Source organism: Neomonachus schauinslandi, chromosome 4 (assembly GCF_002201575.2).
Source record: "Neomonachus schauinslandi chromosome 4, ASM220157v2, whole genome shotgun sequence".
In the NCBI taxonomy this organism is placed as follows: Eukaryota; Metazoa; Chordata; class Mammalia; order Carnivora; family Phocidae; genus Neomonachus; species Neomonachus schauinslandi.
The window spans coordinates 91,424,729-91,443,891 of NC_058406.1; the positions used below are offsets into that span (position 1 = coordinate 91,424,729).

The 19,163-nt window shown below is 53.2% G+C and overlaps 1 protein-coding gene across 1 annotated transcript; it reads left to right on the plus strand.

Moving 5' to 3' along the window:
- The first annotated feature begins 7,139 nt into the window (after positions 1 to 7,139).
- Positions 7,140 to 18,669, plus strand: LOC110580473 (chymosin-like). Its single transcript, XM_021690182.1, has 9 exons — positions 7,140 to 7,201; positions 9,664 to 9,814; positions 10,678 to 10,795; positions 12,134 to 12,252; positions 14,369 to 14,568; positions 16,043 to 16,156; positions 17,102 to 17,246; positions 17,769 to 17,867; positions 18,532 to 18,669. The coding sequence occupies exons 1-9, from the start codon at positions 7,140 to 7,142 to the stop codon at positions 18,667 to 18,669; spliced, it is 1,146 nt and encodes a 381-aa protein (XP_021545857.1).
- Positions 18,670 to 19,163: the final 494 nt, after the last annotated feature.

Genomic DNA, 19,163 nt, shown 5'->3' on the forward strand with positions numbered 1-19,163 from the left:
CTGGATTAAAAGCCTGGCACCACCACATTCTGATCTGGGAGCGGAGTAAGTGACTTAACCTCTTTCCGCTTCATTTCCCTCATTTGTAGAATATGGGTAATAATACCTACTCTGAATACTTTTGGGGATGACTGGAGAAGAGCATAATAATAGGAGCTGGTGATGGCTGAGTGCCGGCTGTCTACCATGTACTTTACATGGCCTCATTGATCATCACAAAACCCCTATGAGGTGGAAGATGTTTACGGATGAGGATCATGAGACTGGCAATCACCTAACGAAGGACAAAGCTGGGGTGCCTGGCATATAGGGGTGCAGGGACTGGGGCCATGTAGTAGATACATGGCCAAGTTCTCCAGTTCTGAAAACCCCATGACTCAGACCCCAGGTCCTTTCTTTTCTACAACGACAAATGTCCTTGGGGAAAGCATACCAGGAAGGGACAGGTTTTCCAGATGTTCGAAGAGAGGATGTGACATGTGAAGTCATCCATCTCTCAGATGGTGAGTTGTAAAGAGATGTGTATTACATTTTCTATTTGGTTCACAAGATGGTATTTCTTTTTGTTTACAAGTAAACTTCAATTTTTTTATGGTCAAATATATGCAACAGAGAAGTTACCCAATTAAGCCATTTTTTTTACTTTTATTTTTTTCTATTTTATTATGTTATGTTAATCACCATACATTACATCATTAGTTTTGATGTAGTGTTCCACGATTCATTGTTTGTGCATAACACCCAGTGCTCCATGCAGAACGTGCCCTCCTCAATACCCACCACCGGGCTAACCCATCCCCCCACCCCCTCCCCTCTAAAACCCTGTTTGTTTCTCAGAGTCCATCGTCTCTCATGGTTCGTCTCCCCCTCCGATTCCCCCCCCCCTTTAAGCTATTTTTAAGTGTACCGTTCTACGGCATGAAGCCCGTTCACATTGTTATCCAATGGTGTTAACCATCACCACCATCCATCTCCAGAACTCTTTTCATCTTGCGAAACTGAAACTCTACACCCATTAAACAGGAAGTCTCCATTTCCCCCTCCCCGCCAGCCCCTGGCAACCACCATTCCACGCTGTGTCTCTTTGAATGTGACTACTCTAAGTACTCCATATAAGGGGAATCATACAGTATTTGTGCTTTTGAGATTGGCTTCTTTCACTTGGTATACTGTTCTTTTTCTTTTTTTATATTTACTTATTTATTTTAGAGAGAGAGAGAGAGTGAGAGAGAGAGAGAGCATGAGCAGGGAGAGAGGCAGAGAGAAAGGGAGAATCTCCAGCACTGAGCTACGGGGGTGGGGGGGGGGGGGGGGGGGGGGGGGGAGGCATTCAGTCCCACGATCCTGAGATTATGACCTGAGCCAAAATCAAGAGTTGGACGCTCAACTGACTGAGGCACCCAGGCGCCCCTCACTTGGTATAATTCTTAAGGTTCATCCATATTGTAGCATGTGTCAGAATTTCTTTCCTTTTTAAGGCTGAATAATATTCTGTTGTATGTGTACATCACAGTTTGTTTATCCAGTCATCCAGCTGTGGATGGAGGCTTGGGTTGCTTCCACCTTTTGGCTAGTATATAATGCTGCCATCAACACGAGTGTACGAATATCTTTTTTGAGATTTTAATTTCAGTGCTTCTGGGTATACATCTAGAAGTAGAATTGCTGGATCATATGGTAATTCTGTTTAATTTTTTTAAGGAACTGCCACACTGTTTTCCATCATGACTGCAAGGCTTTACATTCTCAGCCATAATATACAACAGTTGCAATTTCTCCACATTGTTGCCAACATTTGTAATTTTCTGTTTGTTTGTTTGTTTTGATAGCAGCCATCCTAATGAGTGTGAGCTGATATCTCATTGTGGTTTGATCTGCATTTCCCTAGTGATGAGCAATGTTGAGCATCTTTTCATGTGCTTGTTGGCCATTGGTACATCTTCTTGGAAGAAATGTCTATTTAAGTCCTTTGCCCCTTTTGTAATCGAGTTACTTGTTTTTTGTCTGTTGTTCAGTTGTAGGAACTCTTGATATATTCTGGCTATTAACCCCTTATCAGATATTTGATTTGCAAATATTTTCTTCCATCCCGTGAGTTGCATTATCACTCTGCCGGGAGTGTCCTTTGATGCACAAGTCTTTAGTTTTGGTGTAGTCTAATATATCTATTTTCTTTCTTTTTTTGTCTATGCTTTTGGTGTCATATACAAACAATAATTGCCAAGTCCAATGTCGCAAAGTTTTTGAAGCTGAAATTTTGGACCAGGTCCTCTTCACCAACTGTTTAATGATTCCTTAAAACTGTATTTATAAAGTAAAACTTTCATGATCTCAAGATGCGTGACACTGTGATTCTGTTTCATTGTCCTGCAATGGCCTCGAGTTCCCCAGGTCCACCTTCAGCGTCCCATTTGAGCACTGCCTTGCTCGGTCATGAGGCGTAGGCACCACGGAGAGGTGCAGGCACCATTGGGAGAGGCCTGATTTCTACCAGAGAACCTTTCTATCCCATCCTTCCTCTCCCTCATTCTATTTTCTTCCTCTTTTCACCTCCCCACCTGAAAAACTGTCCGGAATGGGATTTAGGGCTGGCTGTGCGCCCCCTTCCCCGCAGCCTCAGCTGAAGGGCTTTCCCTGGAGCAGGGCCCTGGGCTGCTCTGATGTGGTTTGGTTTCCATCCTCCTCCTTCTAGAAGTGCTGGACGCCATGTGTCAAACTAGTAAATATGGAATTTCTTTGGAGAAGTGTTTGAGTTATTTCAATCTTTAAAATCTTTTTATTTATCAATAATTTCCAACGTACAGAAACAATACAAAGAATTCCTGTATACCTTCCCCAGACATCACAAATGCTGACGCCTTACCACGTTTGTTTTATTCTTTTCTCTCCCTGTAAATTTTCTGATCTGTGAGAAATTCTGTTAGAACTTACAGACACAATATTCCTTTACTTTGGTGTGTCTCCCAAATCAAGGACATTTTCTTATAGTTATTAAAATAAGAATCAGTACAAATATCAAATCTGGGAAATTGACATCAATACAACACTATTACTTAAAATTTTGACCAAGCCTCCCCCCCCAACTATATAGTGATTCCTTAAAACTATATTTATAAAGCAAAACATGGTCTCAAGATGCATGACACAGTGATCTAGACACCGGATCTGGCTAAGTGCCCAGTTGGGACAGCCTTGACTCTTTCCTACTTCTTCCCATCCCGTTCAGGAAGCTGGATGGGCTTCCCCATTGCTGTTTCCCATAACTAATAACACCCTCTCCCGTGTGCAGGGTGGGACTCCCACCCTACCCTTCTCCCAAGAGGACCTGGCAATTCCATGATGCGTTGGACAGATTTTTCCAGGGCTTAGGGTGCTTACTGTAGAACAAATAGAAGTGCGTTTTTGGAGGCTGGGAGCTATTCTCCCCCCAAAGTTCTGCTGACCATGGATAGTAGACAGGCCAGTGTATCACTCATAGAGATCACTAGTGGGCAGGAAGGGAGAAGGGTGGTGTGCAGGGCAGCCTTCTGATGCATTTTCCAGGTCTCTTCCCTCTCAAGGTCTCTCCCAGTTGAGTCTTTGCTCTTCCTGGGTCCTGCATTAAAGACCCTAGGACCCCTTCATCTTCAGCCTGAGACTCGTCAAGTGTGGACACAGTGTGGCCCTCTTTGCTGATGTGCAGAACTTTGGTGCTGTGAGAGTCACGTGGTCCAACTGAGAGCATGTGCCGTCAAGGACCAAACAGACCCAAGTTTGCATCCTAAATCCATTTGCTGTTAGCTGAGTGACTTGGAAGATCCGTCGAGCTTTCCAAGCTCCTGCTCACTCGTCTGTAACATGGAGGTATTTTAAAGGGCTCACGCACAGGGTCTGGCACTAGGTAAGCACACGATACGTGTTATGGTAGTATGGCTGGGCAATATTTGGAGATAATGATTTATGATTTTTAAAAAATCCTCTCATTTTGTCCTTTCTCTTTTCCTCAGGAAAGGAAAAGCCAACGCTGCGGGAAGATGTGGGCAGGGCAGAAACCAGAGGTGACTTGCAGGACCTCCAGCTTAAGATGTTGTGCCCTGAAGCCTAAGCCAGAGGGGAACTCAGGGTTCCTCGGAGGGTGTAGAAGGAAGAGGTGGGGGGCGGGGAGACAGGCAGGTCCTGAGTGACAGGGACCTGGAGTCTGCTTCCTGGTGGTGGTCCAGAGGGGTGGCAAGACCAGAGAGGAGGGAATGTGTGGCCCATCTTGGGGAGTGTGACCAAGGCAGCTTCCAGAAGGCTGGGTTGGCCCAGGCGAAGCATGGAGGCAACAGGGGCCCAGGCAGGGGCGAGGAAAGACTGCCGAGCACTGCCCCCACCCCCAAACTCAGCATGCTGGAGAGTCATGGGTGCCAAAGCATATCTGTGGGGCACTATGTAAAAATGGCTAGGATTAATTTGCCCCCAGCCTGCAGGGACGATGCAGAAATTCAGTTGATTTCTAGAACAGGAAAAGAACCGATGGTCTGTACATACCTGAGCTTCAGACCAGCTCCAGGAGCTTGTGAATCCCACATTTCGAGGCTGGGCGGGGGGGTGACTTGGAACATTCAAGGTCACACAATGGCAGTCATTTATGACTCAGATTTGTAGAAGTCCTAACACACGGCAGCACTGGACCGTCCTGTCTTTGATCCTTCCATGAGCATCTCAGTGTCAGAAGAAGAAACTGAGGCACCAAGAAGTAAAGGGACTTGCTCAAGGCCACACCACCACGTGGCAGACAGACCCAGGATTGAAACCCAGGACAGTCACACATGCCCTTTCCAGAAACCACGCTCCCCTGTCAGCTGGCTCCTTGCCGTGGAAGATGTTTGTCCCTTTGGACTTCCCCCTATACTGCTTGTCACAGCAGGGTCACGCGTATGGGATCCTATCTGTCCCCGCCCGACTGTGGGCTCCCCAGGCATGGAAATGACACCAGTTCCATATCTCTGTGGCCCTTGTGAGCACATTGAAGATCCTGCGTCGAACCGGCCTTGAGGTTGCTCATGTCTGAGTGGAGATCATGGTGGGGGTGGGTAACCCAGGACAGGTCATCCCCAGGCCCTGACTTAGTTTGGCCACTTTTGTGGGTCAGTCCCCAGGCACAAAGAATCTAGACCAAGGGGAGTCGTCCCCACCTGGTGCTGGGTAGCCAGTGATGAAATCTTATCACGGTTTTTCTAAAAGCTTTTGGCAGTTCTCGCCCTGCCCCCGTGGATAAGCAGTTCTGACGCTCTGTGAAGCCTGGGCAGCATTCCTGATAGCGCGCACTTGAATGCTGTTAGAATGATCCCAATCTCGTGAGTAAACCCAGAGCAACCAGTGCTAAGGGATCTTTAGTTTTTGGCTTCGAGGGTCACCTTCCAGCGGGAGGGATGGCTGAGCCTGACTTGCCAGGCTCATTGCTCAGGAGTGTTTGCTGCTGGGTCGGGCTGGGCCCCTGGGGATGTGGAGCAGAGTGCTCCGGTGCGCCGATGTGGTGGTGTTGACCCTGGAGGGGCCCGGCCCCAGGTGCTGCACACAGGCCTGCCTGTCCCAAGCAGAACCGCCCCAGACTTGATATTGCAAACTCGTGAGATTCCCATAGCATGCCGGGCCCCGGGGGGCTGTGTGTAGTGTGTCAGACCAGGGCTCTTGTGACAGTTCAAGGTCTTCTTCCTCAGGGGCAAGTCCATCAACCTCTCTGAGGCTCCGTCTCATCATCTGTAGCTCGTCATAAAGACGGGGCCCTGCTGTGCTTTCAGAGTGCTGGCAAGACCGTTCATTCAACTCATTTGCTTAACCAAACGTTTAGTGAGCATCGTGCTCCAGGCTGGTGTGGGGCAGGAAAGACCACTCAGATGCAGGGCCGCTGGGACCGGGATACGCAGGCCTTCTGAGGAGGGACGAGGATGGCTGGGTGGGGCATTGCCATGGGAGGGATCCCATCTGGCTGTCTTCCTAGCTCCTGCCATAAAACTCTCAGTTCCCCTGTTGGTGGGCCTCATCAAATACAAGAAGCTTCTGGGTCTGTCCCTCCTGCGTGCCCCTGTGTCCGGGGCCCACCGCATGCCTGCCTCTTTGGCTACCCAGCCTGCCCTCTCTGTTTCACTCCCTTGCTACCCAGACATCTGTCCCGCAGGGCACACTCTCCCACACACCTGTGGCCCCAAAACCCCTGCTGAATCCTGATTTGATCCTGACTTTCCAGTTTATAGCCTCCCCTCACCCTGGGATGCGGTCTTCTCCTTCTGTGGCTGAGCCTTTGTTTCCCTTTTTGCCCTAATTCTCTCTCAGGGGGCCGTCTACTCATCACAAAGCCCTGCATGTATCCTTCTGAGAAGCTCGACTTAGGCCTATGTGTGGGACTAGGGTGCCAGCTCTTGGCCTCACCTGTTGCCAAAATCTGACCATGGCGCCATATCCTCCTTCCTCTGTGTGTGTGACACACATCTGCCTTCCCTGTTCACCCTCGACAGCCCCCCCAGGGGCTCATGGGATCTGGCATCTACCCCCCATCTTCCCAACACCCTTCTAACATAGAACCAGGGGACACAGCCCAGACGGTGCAGGAGTCTTGGGCCTGCCGTCTCTCTTAGACTGGGGTGACAGATTGAAGGAGCACTCTCTGCCTCAGGAGTAGACGGAGTGTCCCCTGGAACATGGACCCGGGAGCACTGAGCTGGAGATTCCTGGATAGGGCAGGCTGCGGGCTCCCTGTGAAGTCAGGCCCAGGGAGGAGAGGCAGCTAGGGCAGGAGAGGGGTCTGCTGCTAAGAAACCTCTGTACAGACTACCAGGGGGAACATGAGAAGGGTTTCTGGCGGTGGCCCCATCTGTGCTAGCTCAAGAAGTCCCATCTGGAAGGGGAAATCAGTCGGGGAGGCCTCTGTGATATTTCCAAGCCTAAAGATCAAGCACGTGTACCCTTTGGCTTTGAAGTCCCGCGGTGGTGGAGTCTGGGGCCCTTATCGCGGTGGGTGTTGGGTACTCGGGGTACTATCTTAATGTGTTTGTGGAGCAGCCCGAAGTCAGGGGGTCATCTCTGCAGCCCGGGCTTGCAGCCAGAGGGGAGCCAGTACTCTCTATAAAGGCTGTGGGAAGGGGGACTGGCTCCAGCAAGTGGCCAGCCTGCGGTCCAGGATGAGGTGTCTCGTGGTGCTACTTGCAGTCCTCGCCCTCTCCCAGGGCAGTGGGATCTCCAGGTGGGTGTCGGGCGCCTGGGGCTGGAGGGGGGAGGGCGTCACAGGCACCTGCTCTGGGTGGGTCTCTCCTGTGGTCTTCCACCCTGCTCCCGCGGAATCTTCAGAGGCCCTGCTGCGGGTTCCCAGGATCGTCTTGCCTTTGCATTTGGAACCTTTCCCTCAGGGTATGCCCCCACCACTGCAGGGGTGGTGAGCAGCAACACAGGGTCAGATGGGCAGCCTGGGAAACCAAGGGCATGGCTTCTGGGGTCAAACTGCCTGTGATTTGATCCCCAGCTCCATCACTAACCTGACTTCCTGTGCCCTATTTCCTCTTCTGTTGTAAAATCAGGATAACAGACAGCATCCATCTTGCAGGGTTGTTATGAGGAATATATGAGTTGGTATTTGTAAAATGCTTTGAATGGTGCCTGGCACGGGATAAGAGCTATGTATGCATTTCTTAAACAAAATAAAGCTCCCTCTATGGGTGAGATTCCCAAGTTTTCCTCCAAAATTAATAACTGATATTTCTTTTTTTGATACTTTTGTTTGAAATGATTTTTTTAAAAAGTCATCTCTATACCCAACATGGGGCTCGAACTCATGACCCCAAGATCAAGAGTCACATGCTCTACTGACTGAGCCAGCCAGGTGCCCCATAACTGATATTTCTTGAGCTGCTTGCTGCTAGGTGCCACTAAACCTCTTGGATTAGGTAGGTATTATTATTTGCATTTTACAGATGAGGAAGCTGTTGTTCGGGGAGGGTCCCTGAGCTACCCAAGGCCACATGGTTCATAATGGAAGAGCTAGGACTTGGTCCCAAGTGGACTTACGCTCTTGCCACAACATCACACTATCTCCAGTTCCCAGGCTCGAGCCCCATCAAGCCATGAGCCTGGGGTAACCTGAATCCATCCCTGGGAAACTGGATCCCTGAAAAGGACCCAGGGTACCTTTGACCAGTCAGAGCTCCTTGTGTCTTGAAAGTGAAGTTCTTTCTAACCAGGCATCGGGTGATCTCAGTGCAGGGGGGCAGCCCTGGGGGGATGGAGGTTTCCACGCAGTTGGAGCCTCCTTGTTCTCGGCGTGGGGCAGTGGGCTGTCGGCGCCCCTCTGAGGGAGGCTCTCTGGGGCCTCATACTGGACACAGCAGCTCAGCGGAGAAGAAGCTGCTGCTATGGGGGTCACCAGGCATTCCACGAGTGGGTCCTGAGGTGAGTGGGAGCAGGAGGCCACGCTTTGGGAACCTGGAGATGAGGACACAGGAAAGGGCAGCTGAAGGATTGGGCCCGGGAGCCTCCTTCCTTTTCTATCATCAGAGACAAAGGCTGAGAAATGTCTTGAGGACCTTTTATTTCTGTTGGGTCCTGGCTGAAGCCACACTTGAGGGCTGGGGAAGGGAGGCACCAGAGGAGAGACCATAATTCACATACAGGGCTGTTCCATATGGGATCTGTTTGGCATGTGAACAACACGAGAAAACCCATTTTCTCTGAGGGTCTTAGAACTCCTGCCATTTTATTACTCTCAAAGCACTTTCATAGCTGTGGTCTCTGTGAAGTCAGGCCCAGGGAGGAGCCTGTCCTTAAATCAGCCCCGCAGAGGAGGACCGCATGGCCCTTAGAACTGGAGGGACACCAGGATCATCAGCCTACATTCCTTCAGCCTAGAGGAGGGGAAACTAGGAACCAGAGAGGTGAAGCTACTCTGTTGGTCAAAGGCAGGGCTGGAGAGAGGCTGGAAAGGAAGGAGGTCGCCCATTTTGCAGAGACAGAGCTGAAGCTCAGAGGGCCTTGGGGGGGGGGTGCGGGGGAGGCTACCCCAGGGGCCACAGCCTGCAGAGCAGGGTCTAGAACCTTTCTGCTGTTCTCTCCCTCTCGATGCTCTTCTGTTGATTTGCTTCCATCATCCAACTCCTAAACTCTATCAGAAGCTCCCTGAGGACCACACTCTGTACTGAAACTCTCTGAAGAATTTCCACACACTTCAGGCTACCCAGAGAGCCAATCACAGGGGTCACAAGGGAGGGAGCATTTTTACAGCGTTTAGCAGAGTGTGGGGGACATCATTTCCTCTCCAGACAGCCTGCTCCCAGACGGCAGAGGCTGCAGTCCTGAGCCCCGTACAATGTCTGGCACATGGTAGGCAGGCAGCAAGAGTTTGGAGACTGAACGAATGATACTGTGTCTCTCAAACCTCGGAGTTGCGAAACTTATTAGCAGGCTATAAAATACATATATTGAGTCTCCACCAGCATTAAGAAAAGAGAAAGGAATGGGGAACATCAGAGCGCATCGTGTTTAGTAAGGGTAAGCACTGAATTGTGAACTGATGTAAAATCTAATTTTTCCTTTGAGTTATGTTTAAAAAAATGTGAGGGCAGAGCTTACATAGCCCAGAGTCTGGGCAATTCTCTGAGGCGGGGCAGCCCTGAGGAGATGCCCACCGGCATCACGAATTCTTCCCTGTCTCCTCAGGGTCCCTCTGCACAAAGGCAAGTCGCTGAGAAAGGCCCTGAAGGAGCGTGGGCTCCTGGAGGACTTTCTGAAGACACACCCATATTCCTTCAGCAAGAAGTACTCCAACTTGGAGAAGGTGGCCAGCGAGCCCTTGACCAACTACCTGGACGTAAGTGGCTCTGCCCCCCTTCCAATAATGCTTCTCACACAGAGTGCGATGGATGCTCCCTCCCGGCCCCTGCCTCTTTCCTCCCTTCTAGGAATCACGGAGCCCCACGGGCTGTGGAGGCTGTCCCCCCGCCCCTCAGTCAGCTCCGCAGGGGGCCAGCAGACCCAGCAAAGGCGAGGCTCTGAAGGTCACTGCCAGGAGGGTCTGAGCTCAGGCCAGCAGACAACATCCCTCGGGGGCACGTAATTTGCTCCCAGGTGCACCCCCATGCCAGTGTCTCCCAGCCCAGAGGACCCATGTCTTAGGTCTGGACTCAGCAGGGATGGGGCTCTGGTGCCCATCTATAGCCACCCCTGGTGTCCTCTTCCTTCCTGGAGCCTGTCTCTCCCTCATCTGTCACTCTTGGCAATAAACAGCCTGCCTTGTCTTTCCTGTGCTCTCGTTGCCTTATCTAGGTCATGCTCACCCCTGCCCCGACCTAAGTTCTGACACATGGGGAGGCTGGCCAGGAGGGGTGGCAGGGACAGCTTGGGTTGGGATCTGGGGTCCGTACCTCACTGGTGTCCTATCTCTATGTCCCTGCCCCTGGCAGGCAGGGCCCAGTCTTCCTACCGGGAAGGGCTGATGTTTTGATCTAATGTCTGCTTCTGGGGCTGATTCCAGCGGTGGTTGTAGGGCTTGTGGGAGGGGCAGGCCAGCACAGCTGGGTGGGCAGTGGGGGGGAGCCCAGTGTGGTCACTGGAGATGGAGAACCCTCCCCAGTGATCCTCATTTCCCCCTCTTCCCCTTTTCTCCATGCCAAGCATCGACCCTTATCCCTATGCTGTACTCCCCACCCCTGACCTTGTGCTATCTGTCCCCAGTGTCAGTACTTTGGGAAGATCTACATCGGGACCCCACCCCAGGAATTCACTGTGGTGTTTGACACTGGCTCCTCGGACCTCTGGGTGCCCTCTGTCTACTGCAAGAGTTATGCTTGCCGTGAGTGATCTCCCTTTCAGGCCTGCCCCTCCAGGCTTAGACCCCAGGGCCACTGTCAGCCCTGCGTAGTGAAAGGAGAAGGCTGGACTCCTTTGGAGTCTACTCTGAAAGTCTGTGAATCTCAGTGACATCAACAGATGATTATGGAGGCCTGGCCACTTTGGAAAAAAAGACGTTAAATGCCGCTAGGCAGAGATGGGGTCAGGCTTCATGATTTAAACGTCAGAAAGCAATGTCAGATGTTGGTCTCGTGGATTCGGGCTGCATCAGAAGCTATGCTGGAGGCTTTTGGACAAGAGGTTGGGTCAGCTTGGAAACAAGGAGAGGGTTTGCTAGATTCTGGCCACCACTCTTGAGTTGCAGCGTGCTGGGGAGAACGTGGCTACAGGAGAGCTTGCTTCGACATTCCCAGCCTCCTGGTTGTGCCCCATCTCCTTGCTCAGCCCTTCCAACTGCTCACAGATTGAGAAGGTGTGCAAATCACGGGTCTGATGTATAAAGCACCAGTTGGAAATTAGGGAAGCTTAGGCTATTTCTTTATTTAAAAAATATTTTATTTATTTATTTGAGAGAGAGCACGAGAGAGAGCAGAGAGCACAAGCTGGGGGAGCGGCAGGCAGAGAGAGAAGCACACTCCCCGCTGAGCAGGGAGCCCGATGTGGGGCTCGATCCCAGGATTTGGGATCATGATCTAAGCCAAAGGCAGATGCTTAACCTACTGAGCCACCCAGCAGCCCTGATATTTACTTATTTATTTAGTCTTTATCAAGAAGCAAGACAAGCTGCTGACCCTCCTGGGTCTTCAGTTCTCCTTTCTATAAAATGGGGCTATGATATGCCAGTGGGTGCTGGGAGAATAAAGTGACAGGATCTATTACTAGTGATGAGTAAACGTTTAATACATGTTAATAATTTAATTTAATACATGTTAATAATTTATTTCTCCAACAATCCTGGGAGATTGGTGCTCTTGTTATCCCTCTTTACCAGAGAGGGAAGCAAAGTTCAGAGAAGAAAAGAGTCTTGCCTAAGGTTACAAAGCCGGTAAAAGTGACAAGTCTATGGAAACCACAGGGATGGCTTTTTTCTTTCTTATTTCGTTTGGAAGCTACACAGGTAACACTGGGGTTCCGAGAGGTAGGTGGAGCAGCAAAAGATAATTTTTCTTTACCAGACTGTGGGGGATCAAGAGAGAGTGGGCTGCTTGTTTTCTGCAGTGAGAATGGTTAGTATGTAGACCACATTCTTACAAGACCCCGTGAGGGTCTCAGCCCTGGCTGGCGCTGTCAGGGGCAAGAAGATTCTACAGGCCTCACTAACCCTGGGTCTGTGTTTCAGAAAGCCATCACCGCTTCAACCCGGCCAAGTCCTCCACCTTCCAGAACCTGAACAAGCCTCTGTCCATCCAGTACGGCACGGGCAGCATGCAGGGCTTCCTGGGCCTTGATACCGTCACAGTGAGTGGGGCTTGGGGCCAGTGGGGCTGCCACGCAGACACCCAGGCTCTGGCGGGCCGCACCTCCAGCCGGGGCGGAGAGGCCCTCTGTGTCCTGCCCCTGGGGAGCCTGGTGGGTAGGGATTCTGGGAGGGATCTTAGGCAGCAGGGACTGTGGCTGGTCCTTCCCTTCTCTCCTTCCCATGCCAGCCCCCAGAGTCCCCCCTGAGAGGCTTCTCCGTGCCCAGTTTCCACCTTCCCCAACCTTTTTCATCTGTCCTGGCCATAGTTGGTTCCGAATCCCCAGCCTGTGCCAGCACCGAGCTCCCCGGTGTCACCTGTGGGCTCTCACTGTAAACTGAGTTCTTAGGAAGGTACTTTACCCCATTGTGCAGATGAGGAAACTGAAGCGCCCAGGTTGGTCCCTTGCCAGAATCACACAGCTGGTGGCTGGGAGCTGAGTGTCAGACCCACGCCCCGATCCTCTGAGCGGTGCCCTTGGCTTGCGCTCACTCCTTCGCCTGGGAAGGCGAGTCCCCTGCCCAGGCGCCGTGGAGCAGCATCTCTTTCAGTCAGGGAGCATCTGTGCCCTCTGGACAAGGGTTCCCCTGCCTTTTGTCACTTTTTGGCTTCTAAAGTACTCAACACAGTGGTGGGCACATAAGAAAGGCTCAGTACACATTAGCCTCCTTCTTTCCTTCCTCACCCACTATCCAAGACTAAAAATCAAGCGGCATCCCCTGGGGCATCTTCCTGGAGTTCTTCCTGGGTCTGGCTGAAGGCTCGTTTGCTTTGAGCCCGAAGGGACACGGCTCCTCTCTGCTGTTGGCCCTCTCCTCAGCCTCATCCACTGGCAGGGCAGGTGCCCACCCAGCTCAGGCCTCCCCAGGGGTCGGCGCCAGACAGCGGAGGCCCCAGAGCCACCGGCTGAGGTGGTCCCAGCAGACAGGGCCTGGGAAGGCGAATCCCCTGCCCGGGGGTCCTACTTCCTCTGAGGCCTGGAGTCATTTGCTTTCTTTTCTGCGGTTCTGAGTTCAGGGGGGGAAACCCCACATCTTCATGAAGGAGTTGGTCCGAGCCTGCTGGCCTCAGCCGTGGTGCGCTAGGCGGCCTTCACCTGCCCACCTTGGGCAGAGGGTGGGAGAGAGAGCCACGGGGGTCAGGCCCTCCTCAGCACGGTCACGTGCAAATGAGGACAAGTTGGGGCACTGGAGGAGGAGAAAAAAGATTGCGTGGGGGAAGAAGTGTGGGTCAGGGGCTCAGAGGCAGGAGATGAGGTGTGAAAAATAGGGTCAGCTCATGAGGGGACTCTAGGACAAAGGGTTCCTCCTGAGTGCCATTGGGGGCCTCTGGAGGGTCGTGGCAAGGGGTGACATGACTGGACGTCCATTTTCAAAGATCACTTTGGCTGTATGTGTGGAGGATGGTTTGGCTGTAAGGGGACTGAGTGGAAGCTGGAGGCCCCTGTGAGCTCAGAAAGGGCTGGTGGGCACAGCAGCCTTCCAGGAGGTGGGCAGATTAACAGGAGATTTGGAGGTAGCGCTTCCTTAGCATAGTGCCATTAATGGCCAATGGCCAAACATTTCCTAAGTGCTCGATACAAGTTCAGCATTCGTATTATATGGGCCTCAGCATTGCCTTGAGATGCAGGTGGTGGCTCAGAGAGGTGCTTGTTCAAGGTCACACCGTCAGCACTCAACAGAGCAAGGACACACAGCTAGGTCTATTAGATGCAAAGTGGGTGCATGTTCTTTCTGTCCGTTGTGCTGCCCCCAGCTGTTCCCTGGCAGACGCCCCAGGTGCAGCTAATGATAAGGCTGCAAGCTGGCAGGGGGCCTTGGAGCCTCCCTCACCCCACCCCCTTCTTTGGGCTCACCCCCCAACTTCTGCACCGTGAGCACTGCTGTCTGCACCCTTCACGGGTCCTCGATTCCTCCATCCCTGGCCTCTCCAGGATCATTCCCTCACAACACAGCGCAGAGCTGGGGAATGAGGGCTTTTCATCTTAAGCTCACACAACTACATTGCCTGGAGGAGGGAGGGTGGGGGGTGGCCTCCAAGGCTGATCCCGATACCGGCCTGCCCTGGGATCTTCCTGCCTCTGGCCCCTGGTGGAGGACACTCGGCTTCTCTTGCAGGTCTCCAATATCGTGGACTCCCAGCAGACTGTGGGCCTGAGCACCCAGGAGCCTGGCAACGTCTTTACCTACTCTGAGTTCGATGGGATCCTGGGGCTGGCCTACCCCTCTCTGGCCTCCGAGTACTCAGTGCCAGTTTTCGACAACATCATGCAGAAGCACCTGGTGGCCCAAGACCTGTTCTCTGTGTATTTGTCCAGGTAGGAGCTGTCCCCAGCCAGAGCCAGACTTTCATGGCCTGGCAAGGTCTGTCGGCTGAGGAATGTCCACCCCTCTGGGAGCCTGCAACTCCAGGGTGGTGGTCAGAATCCAAAAAACCCTCTCCTTGTTTCCAGGCTGACTTAACCACTTTTCCAAAAGCCCCAGTATAGCCTCTGCTGCAGCCCGAATCCACGGGACCAACATCTGACATTGCTTTCTGGCATTTGAAACATGAAGCCTGACCCATCTCAGCCTAGGGGCGTTTAACATCTTTTTTTCCGAAGTGGCCAGGCCTCCATAATCATCTGTTGATGTCACTGAGATTCACAGCCTTTCCAGAGTAGGCTCCAAAGGAGTCCAGCCTTCTCCTATCACTACGCAGGAAACTGAGGCCTGGGAGGACAGTCACCCTGGGAACTGGTGGCTAAGGCACACGTGGAACCCAGCGCTCCTGACTCCCAGTCCAGTGCTTCCTCCTCTGTCCTCCTGCCCCCATACTGGTGCAGCTCAGCTGGACAGAAGGGCGGGTGGCAGGATGGGGAGAAGGGCACCACACTCAGGAGAAGGAAGGTGCTGGGCCACTGAGGTCAAGGGCACCCAGGCAAGGGGTACACTGATGCGTTCATGCATTCATTCACTCCATCAACATTTATGGGCTGTTACTATGTGCAGGTGCTCTGCCAGAAGAAGGGGATACATCAGCAAACAAGACAAACTGAGAGTTAACTTTCTAGCAGGTGGAGCAGACAACACGCAATCACACAATTACAGTTGTGAGAAGGGCACTCACTGCAGGCAGATCTGGGTGCAGGGAAACCTTAGCACTGAGGGAAGCCCAGTTGGATGGGGGTGCATGTGCAGGGTGGGCAGGGGAAGCTTCTCTGAGGCACGAGGGGGAGACAGAAGACAGCATGCTTCAGGCAGTGGGGACAGCATGTGCTAGAGCCCGGGGGGTGAGACAGAGCTTGCTGCGGTCTAGGAACTAAAAACCGCAGAGTGGGAGCAGGTGACCCATGCTTCTTGGCCGCGAGGAAAGCCCCAGAAGGAACAGAGGGGTGGAAGGGGGCAGTTTTAATCCAAAGTCTGTGGGACCTGGTTGAAGACCTTCTCTCCTACTTGAAGCCAAAGGGCTGGGGACGGGGGGGGTGGGCACAGGGCGACAGCTGTGGTTGGCCCCAGCCGAACCTGGTGCTCATGTGGACTGTGTGATGGTTACTTCCTGCCTCCGCCCAGGCTGCAGGTTCTGCCTCAGCCTGGGGGCCGCAGAGCTCAGAGAGAGGACGCTGTTATCAGGGAAAAGCCCCGAAGAGCAGGGAGGCCGGGAGAGCTCACTTGAAGCCTGCGGGGTGGAGGTGGGGGTTGAGGGCAGGGAGGGTGGTGGGGCCCGGTCTCAATGGCGTCTGCCCCCCTCCGTGTGGGGCTGCACCCAGCCAGGGTGTCCGAGTGCCACCACTCGCCTTTCCGTGGTTTCAGGAATGGCCAGGGGAGCATGCTCACGCTGGGAGCCATTGACCCGTCCTACTACACAGGCTCCCTGCACTGGGTGCCCGTGACCGTGCAGGAATACTGGCAGTTCACCGTGGACAGGTGAGTGAGCGGCGGCCCTGGGCCCCAGCCACAGGCCCGCCTCCAGGTGTGGGGACGCCAGGGCCTGGGGATCAGCCCGCGAGGCTCCGAGAAGGGCCGCAACACAGGAGCTCCTAAGCCCATCACATCAGATTCTGAACTGGACCCTTGCAAGGCCAGTGAGCTTTGTCAGCGAGAATGCTGATGTTCCCCGCTACTTTATTAATAAGAGCCCTGCCCTTCCTGAGCCCTTACTACCTGCTAGGCATTGGGCTGAGGGATAACAGGACTGTCTCGTTCATTCCTCACTAAAACCCTAGGAGGTGGGTGCTACCCTAGTATCCTCATTTTATAATTTACTAACATCAAGTCTGAACCTCACGACCATCCCTGGAGGAAGTCAAGGAAGGGGTTGTTAAGGTACCCGTTTTGTGGATGAGAAGCCCGAGGTCAGGAAGGTTGGTAATTTGCACAAGGCTTGCAGCAAGTGACTGGCAGGGAGGAAGCCTGAAATCAGACCTTTAGGCAACTAGTGTGGTACTCATTCCATCCCTTAATCACATGACTCCGCTGGTTTTTTAAAAGAATATTTATTTATTTATTTGAGGGTTGGGGAGAGGCAGAGAGTCTTTTTTTTTTTTTTTTTTTAAGATTTTATTTATTTATTTGACAGAGAGAGACAAGGAGAGAGAAGGAACACAAGCAGGGGGAGTGGGAGAGGGAGAAGCAGGCCTCCCGCGGAGGAGGGAGCCCGATATGGGGCTCGATCCCAGGACCCTGGGATCATGACCTGAGCCGAAGGCAGACGCTTAATGACTGAGCCACCCCGGTGCCCCAAGAGGCAGAGAGTCTTAAGCTTGGGCTTCCTCCCTGCCTAAGGATCCTGGCAGGGGAGGATGGGAGGGGCCAAGGAGGGCGTGCCGGATGCTGGACGCACTGCGAGGCTGTCCTTTTTCCACTCTGCAGGGTTACTGTCAATGGCGTGGTGGTGGCCTGTGATGGTGGCTGTCAGGCCATCCTGGACACAGGCACCTCCATGCTGGTCGGGCCCAGCAGTGACATCCTCAACATCCAGACAGCCATTGGAGCCACACAGGACCAATATGGCGAGGTGAGGCCAGGCCCATTTCCCTGGAGGGGCTGGGATGTCTCAGGAGGCCTCCACCGTGGTCTTCCAGCTTGGCCCACCATGGCTGTGGGAGCTCTCCCATCTCATGCAGAGGCCGAGGTCTGGCTTCCTGTCCTCCAGGAGGATGGTGCATCCCTGACTCACTGAGCTCGGCTGTACCCCCTTGTTCCTCATCTACCCACGGGTCTCCTTGCTTCCTCCCTGACTCCTAAGGGCTCCCAGGGTCCTGGGGGAGCTCTGGCTGAGCCTGGAGGGGAAACATGGAGGCCAATCCCCCTTTGTCTCAAGCTGGGGTCTGTTCCTGTGTTGGCTGACAGCAGGTCCCACTCAATGTAACTCTTTTGAGGCCTGAGGGCCTCCCTAGAGTCCTCTGAGTGGGCAGACATCCACCCCCCCTCCCCCGCACTTGACTCCAGTGCAGAGGAGGGGGTCCTGCCCTTCTCTGCCTCATGGAGCTCGATCAGATCCATTGCCCATCTAAGATGACTTTCTTCTGGTCTTGAGTTTGACATCAACTGCGGGAGCCTGAGCAGCATGCCTGAGGTGGTCTTTGAGATCCACGGCCAAAAGTACCCACTGCCCTCCTCCGCCTATACCAGCACGGTAGGAGTTCTCAGGAGAGGAAGCCTGGGGTCACCTAGGCCCCCTCCTCTCTCCTGGCAGGTCAGCCAGTTGTAAAGTGGGAGAATGCAGGAGGTGCATTTAGACAAACTGGCCTTTCTGAGTGGGGCCCTGCTGTCCTCGGGCCTTGTCTGTGGCCAATACAGCCTCATCCTGGGAGAAATGGGTCAAACAGAAAGTATAGAGCCTGGCAACCTGAGGGAGGGTGGGGTAGGCAGGACCACAGCCTCTGTGGGAACCTCCATCTACTGCTCTAGCTTCTAAGCCCAGGAGCCTGGAGCATTGTCTAGGACTTTCGTAGGTAGCCTGCCTCGGGCCTCCAGGCCTGGTCTGGCTGGTCAGCAGGGCAGTAGGTGATGAAGAGGATGGGGGGTGCTGGAGAGGACAAGTAAGGGGGAATGGGGTGAGGGGACCCCACCGAGTTCTCCTGCATTAAGTCACTTGATTTTCTGAATATCAATTTCTTCATCTGTTGAGTGGGATGAATCTGATAGTTGTCTGCTTCCCTCGGAAGGTGATTTCAAGGATATGAAAAGAAATGCTAGCTGGGAGAGGGACTGTGGGGTTTGGTAGGGGCGGGGTAGGCCACCTACAGACACGGTGACCGGGCTTGGGCCCAGCTTCATCTCAGCCTTGCCTTTCCCAGGATATGGGCTTCTGCACAAGTGGCTTCCAGGGTGAAGGGGATTCCCAGCTGTGGATCCTGGGGGATGTCTTCATCCGCGAGTACTACAGCGTCTTTGACAGGGTCAACAACCGCTTGGGCCTGGCCAAGGCCATCTGATGGCACCGCGGAGCACGGACCACGCACGCATGCCCCAAACACGTGCGCGTGCACACACACGCACATGTACACATACAGATCAGGTTTTCAGGCACATGGTTCAATAAATACCATATCTCTGCAAAGTGTGGCTTCTGTGGGGCCGGAGCCCTGCGCCGTTATGGGGGTGGGGACGTGGCATCACGTGGTGTCCGGCGGCACTGGGGCTACATGGGTAGGGGAGGGTTGGGGACACTGTTGGTGGGTGGAGACTTTCACAAGGGATTTGGCCACTTCAAGCTTAGGTCAGGTAAAACCAAGACCTGTCTTGCCTTTGTGTTCTCCCACTCGGTCTTTCTGGGGAAAGGATACAATAGGAGAGACCTTTGCAGGGTGACGCTTCTACCTGGGGATCAAGGGCTTGAGTGTGGGGCTGCGTAGAGAACACTGGCCCAGGGAGAGGCAAGCTCTAGGTCTGTTAAGAAAAGGGCTTCAGGGCATTTTAGAGAACACAG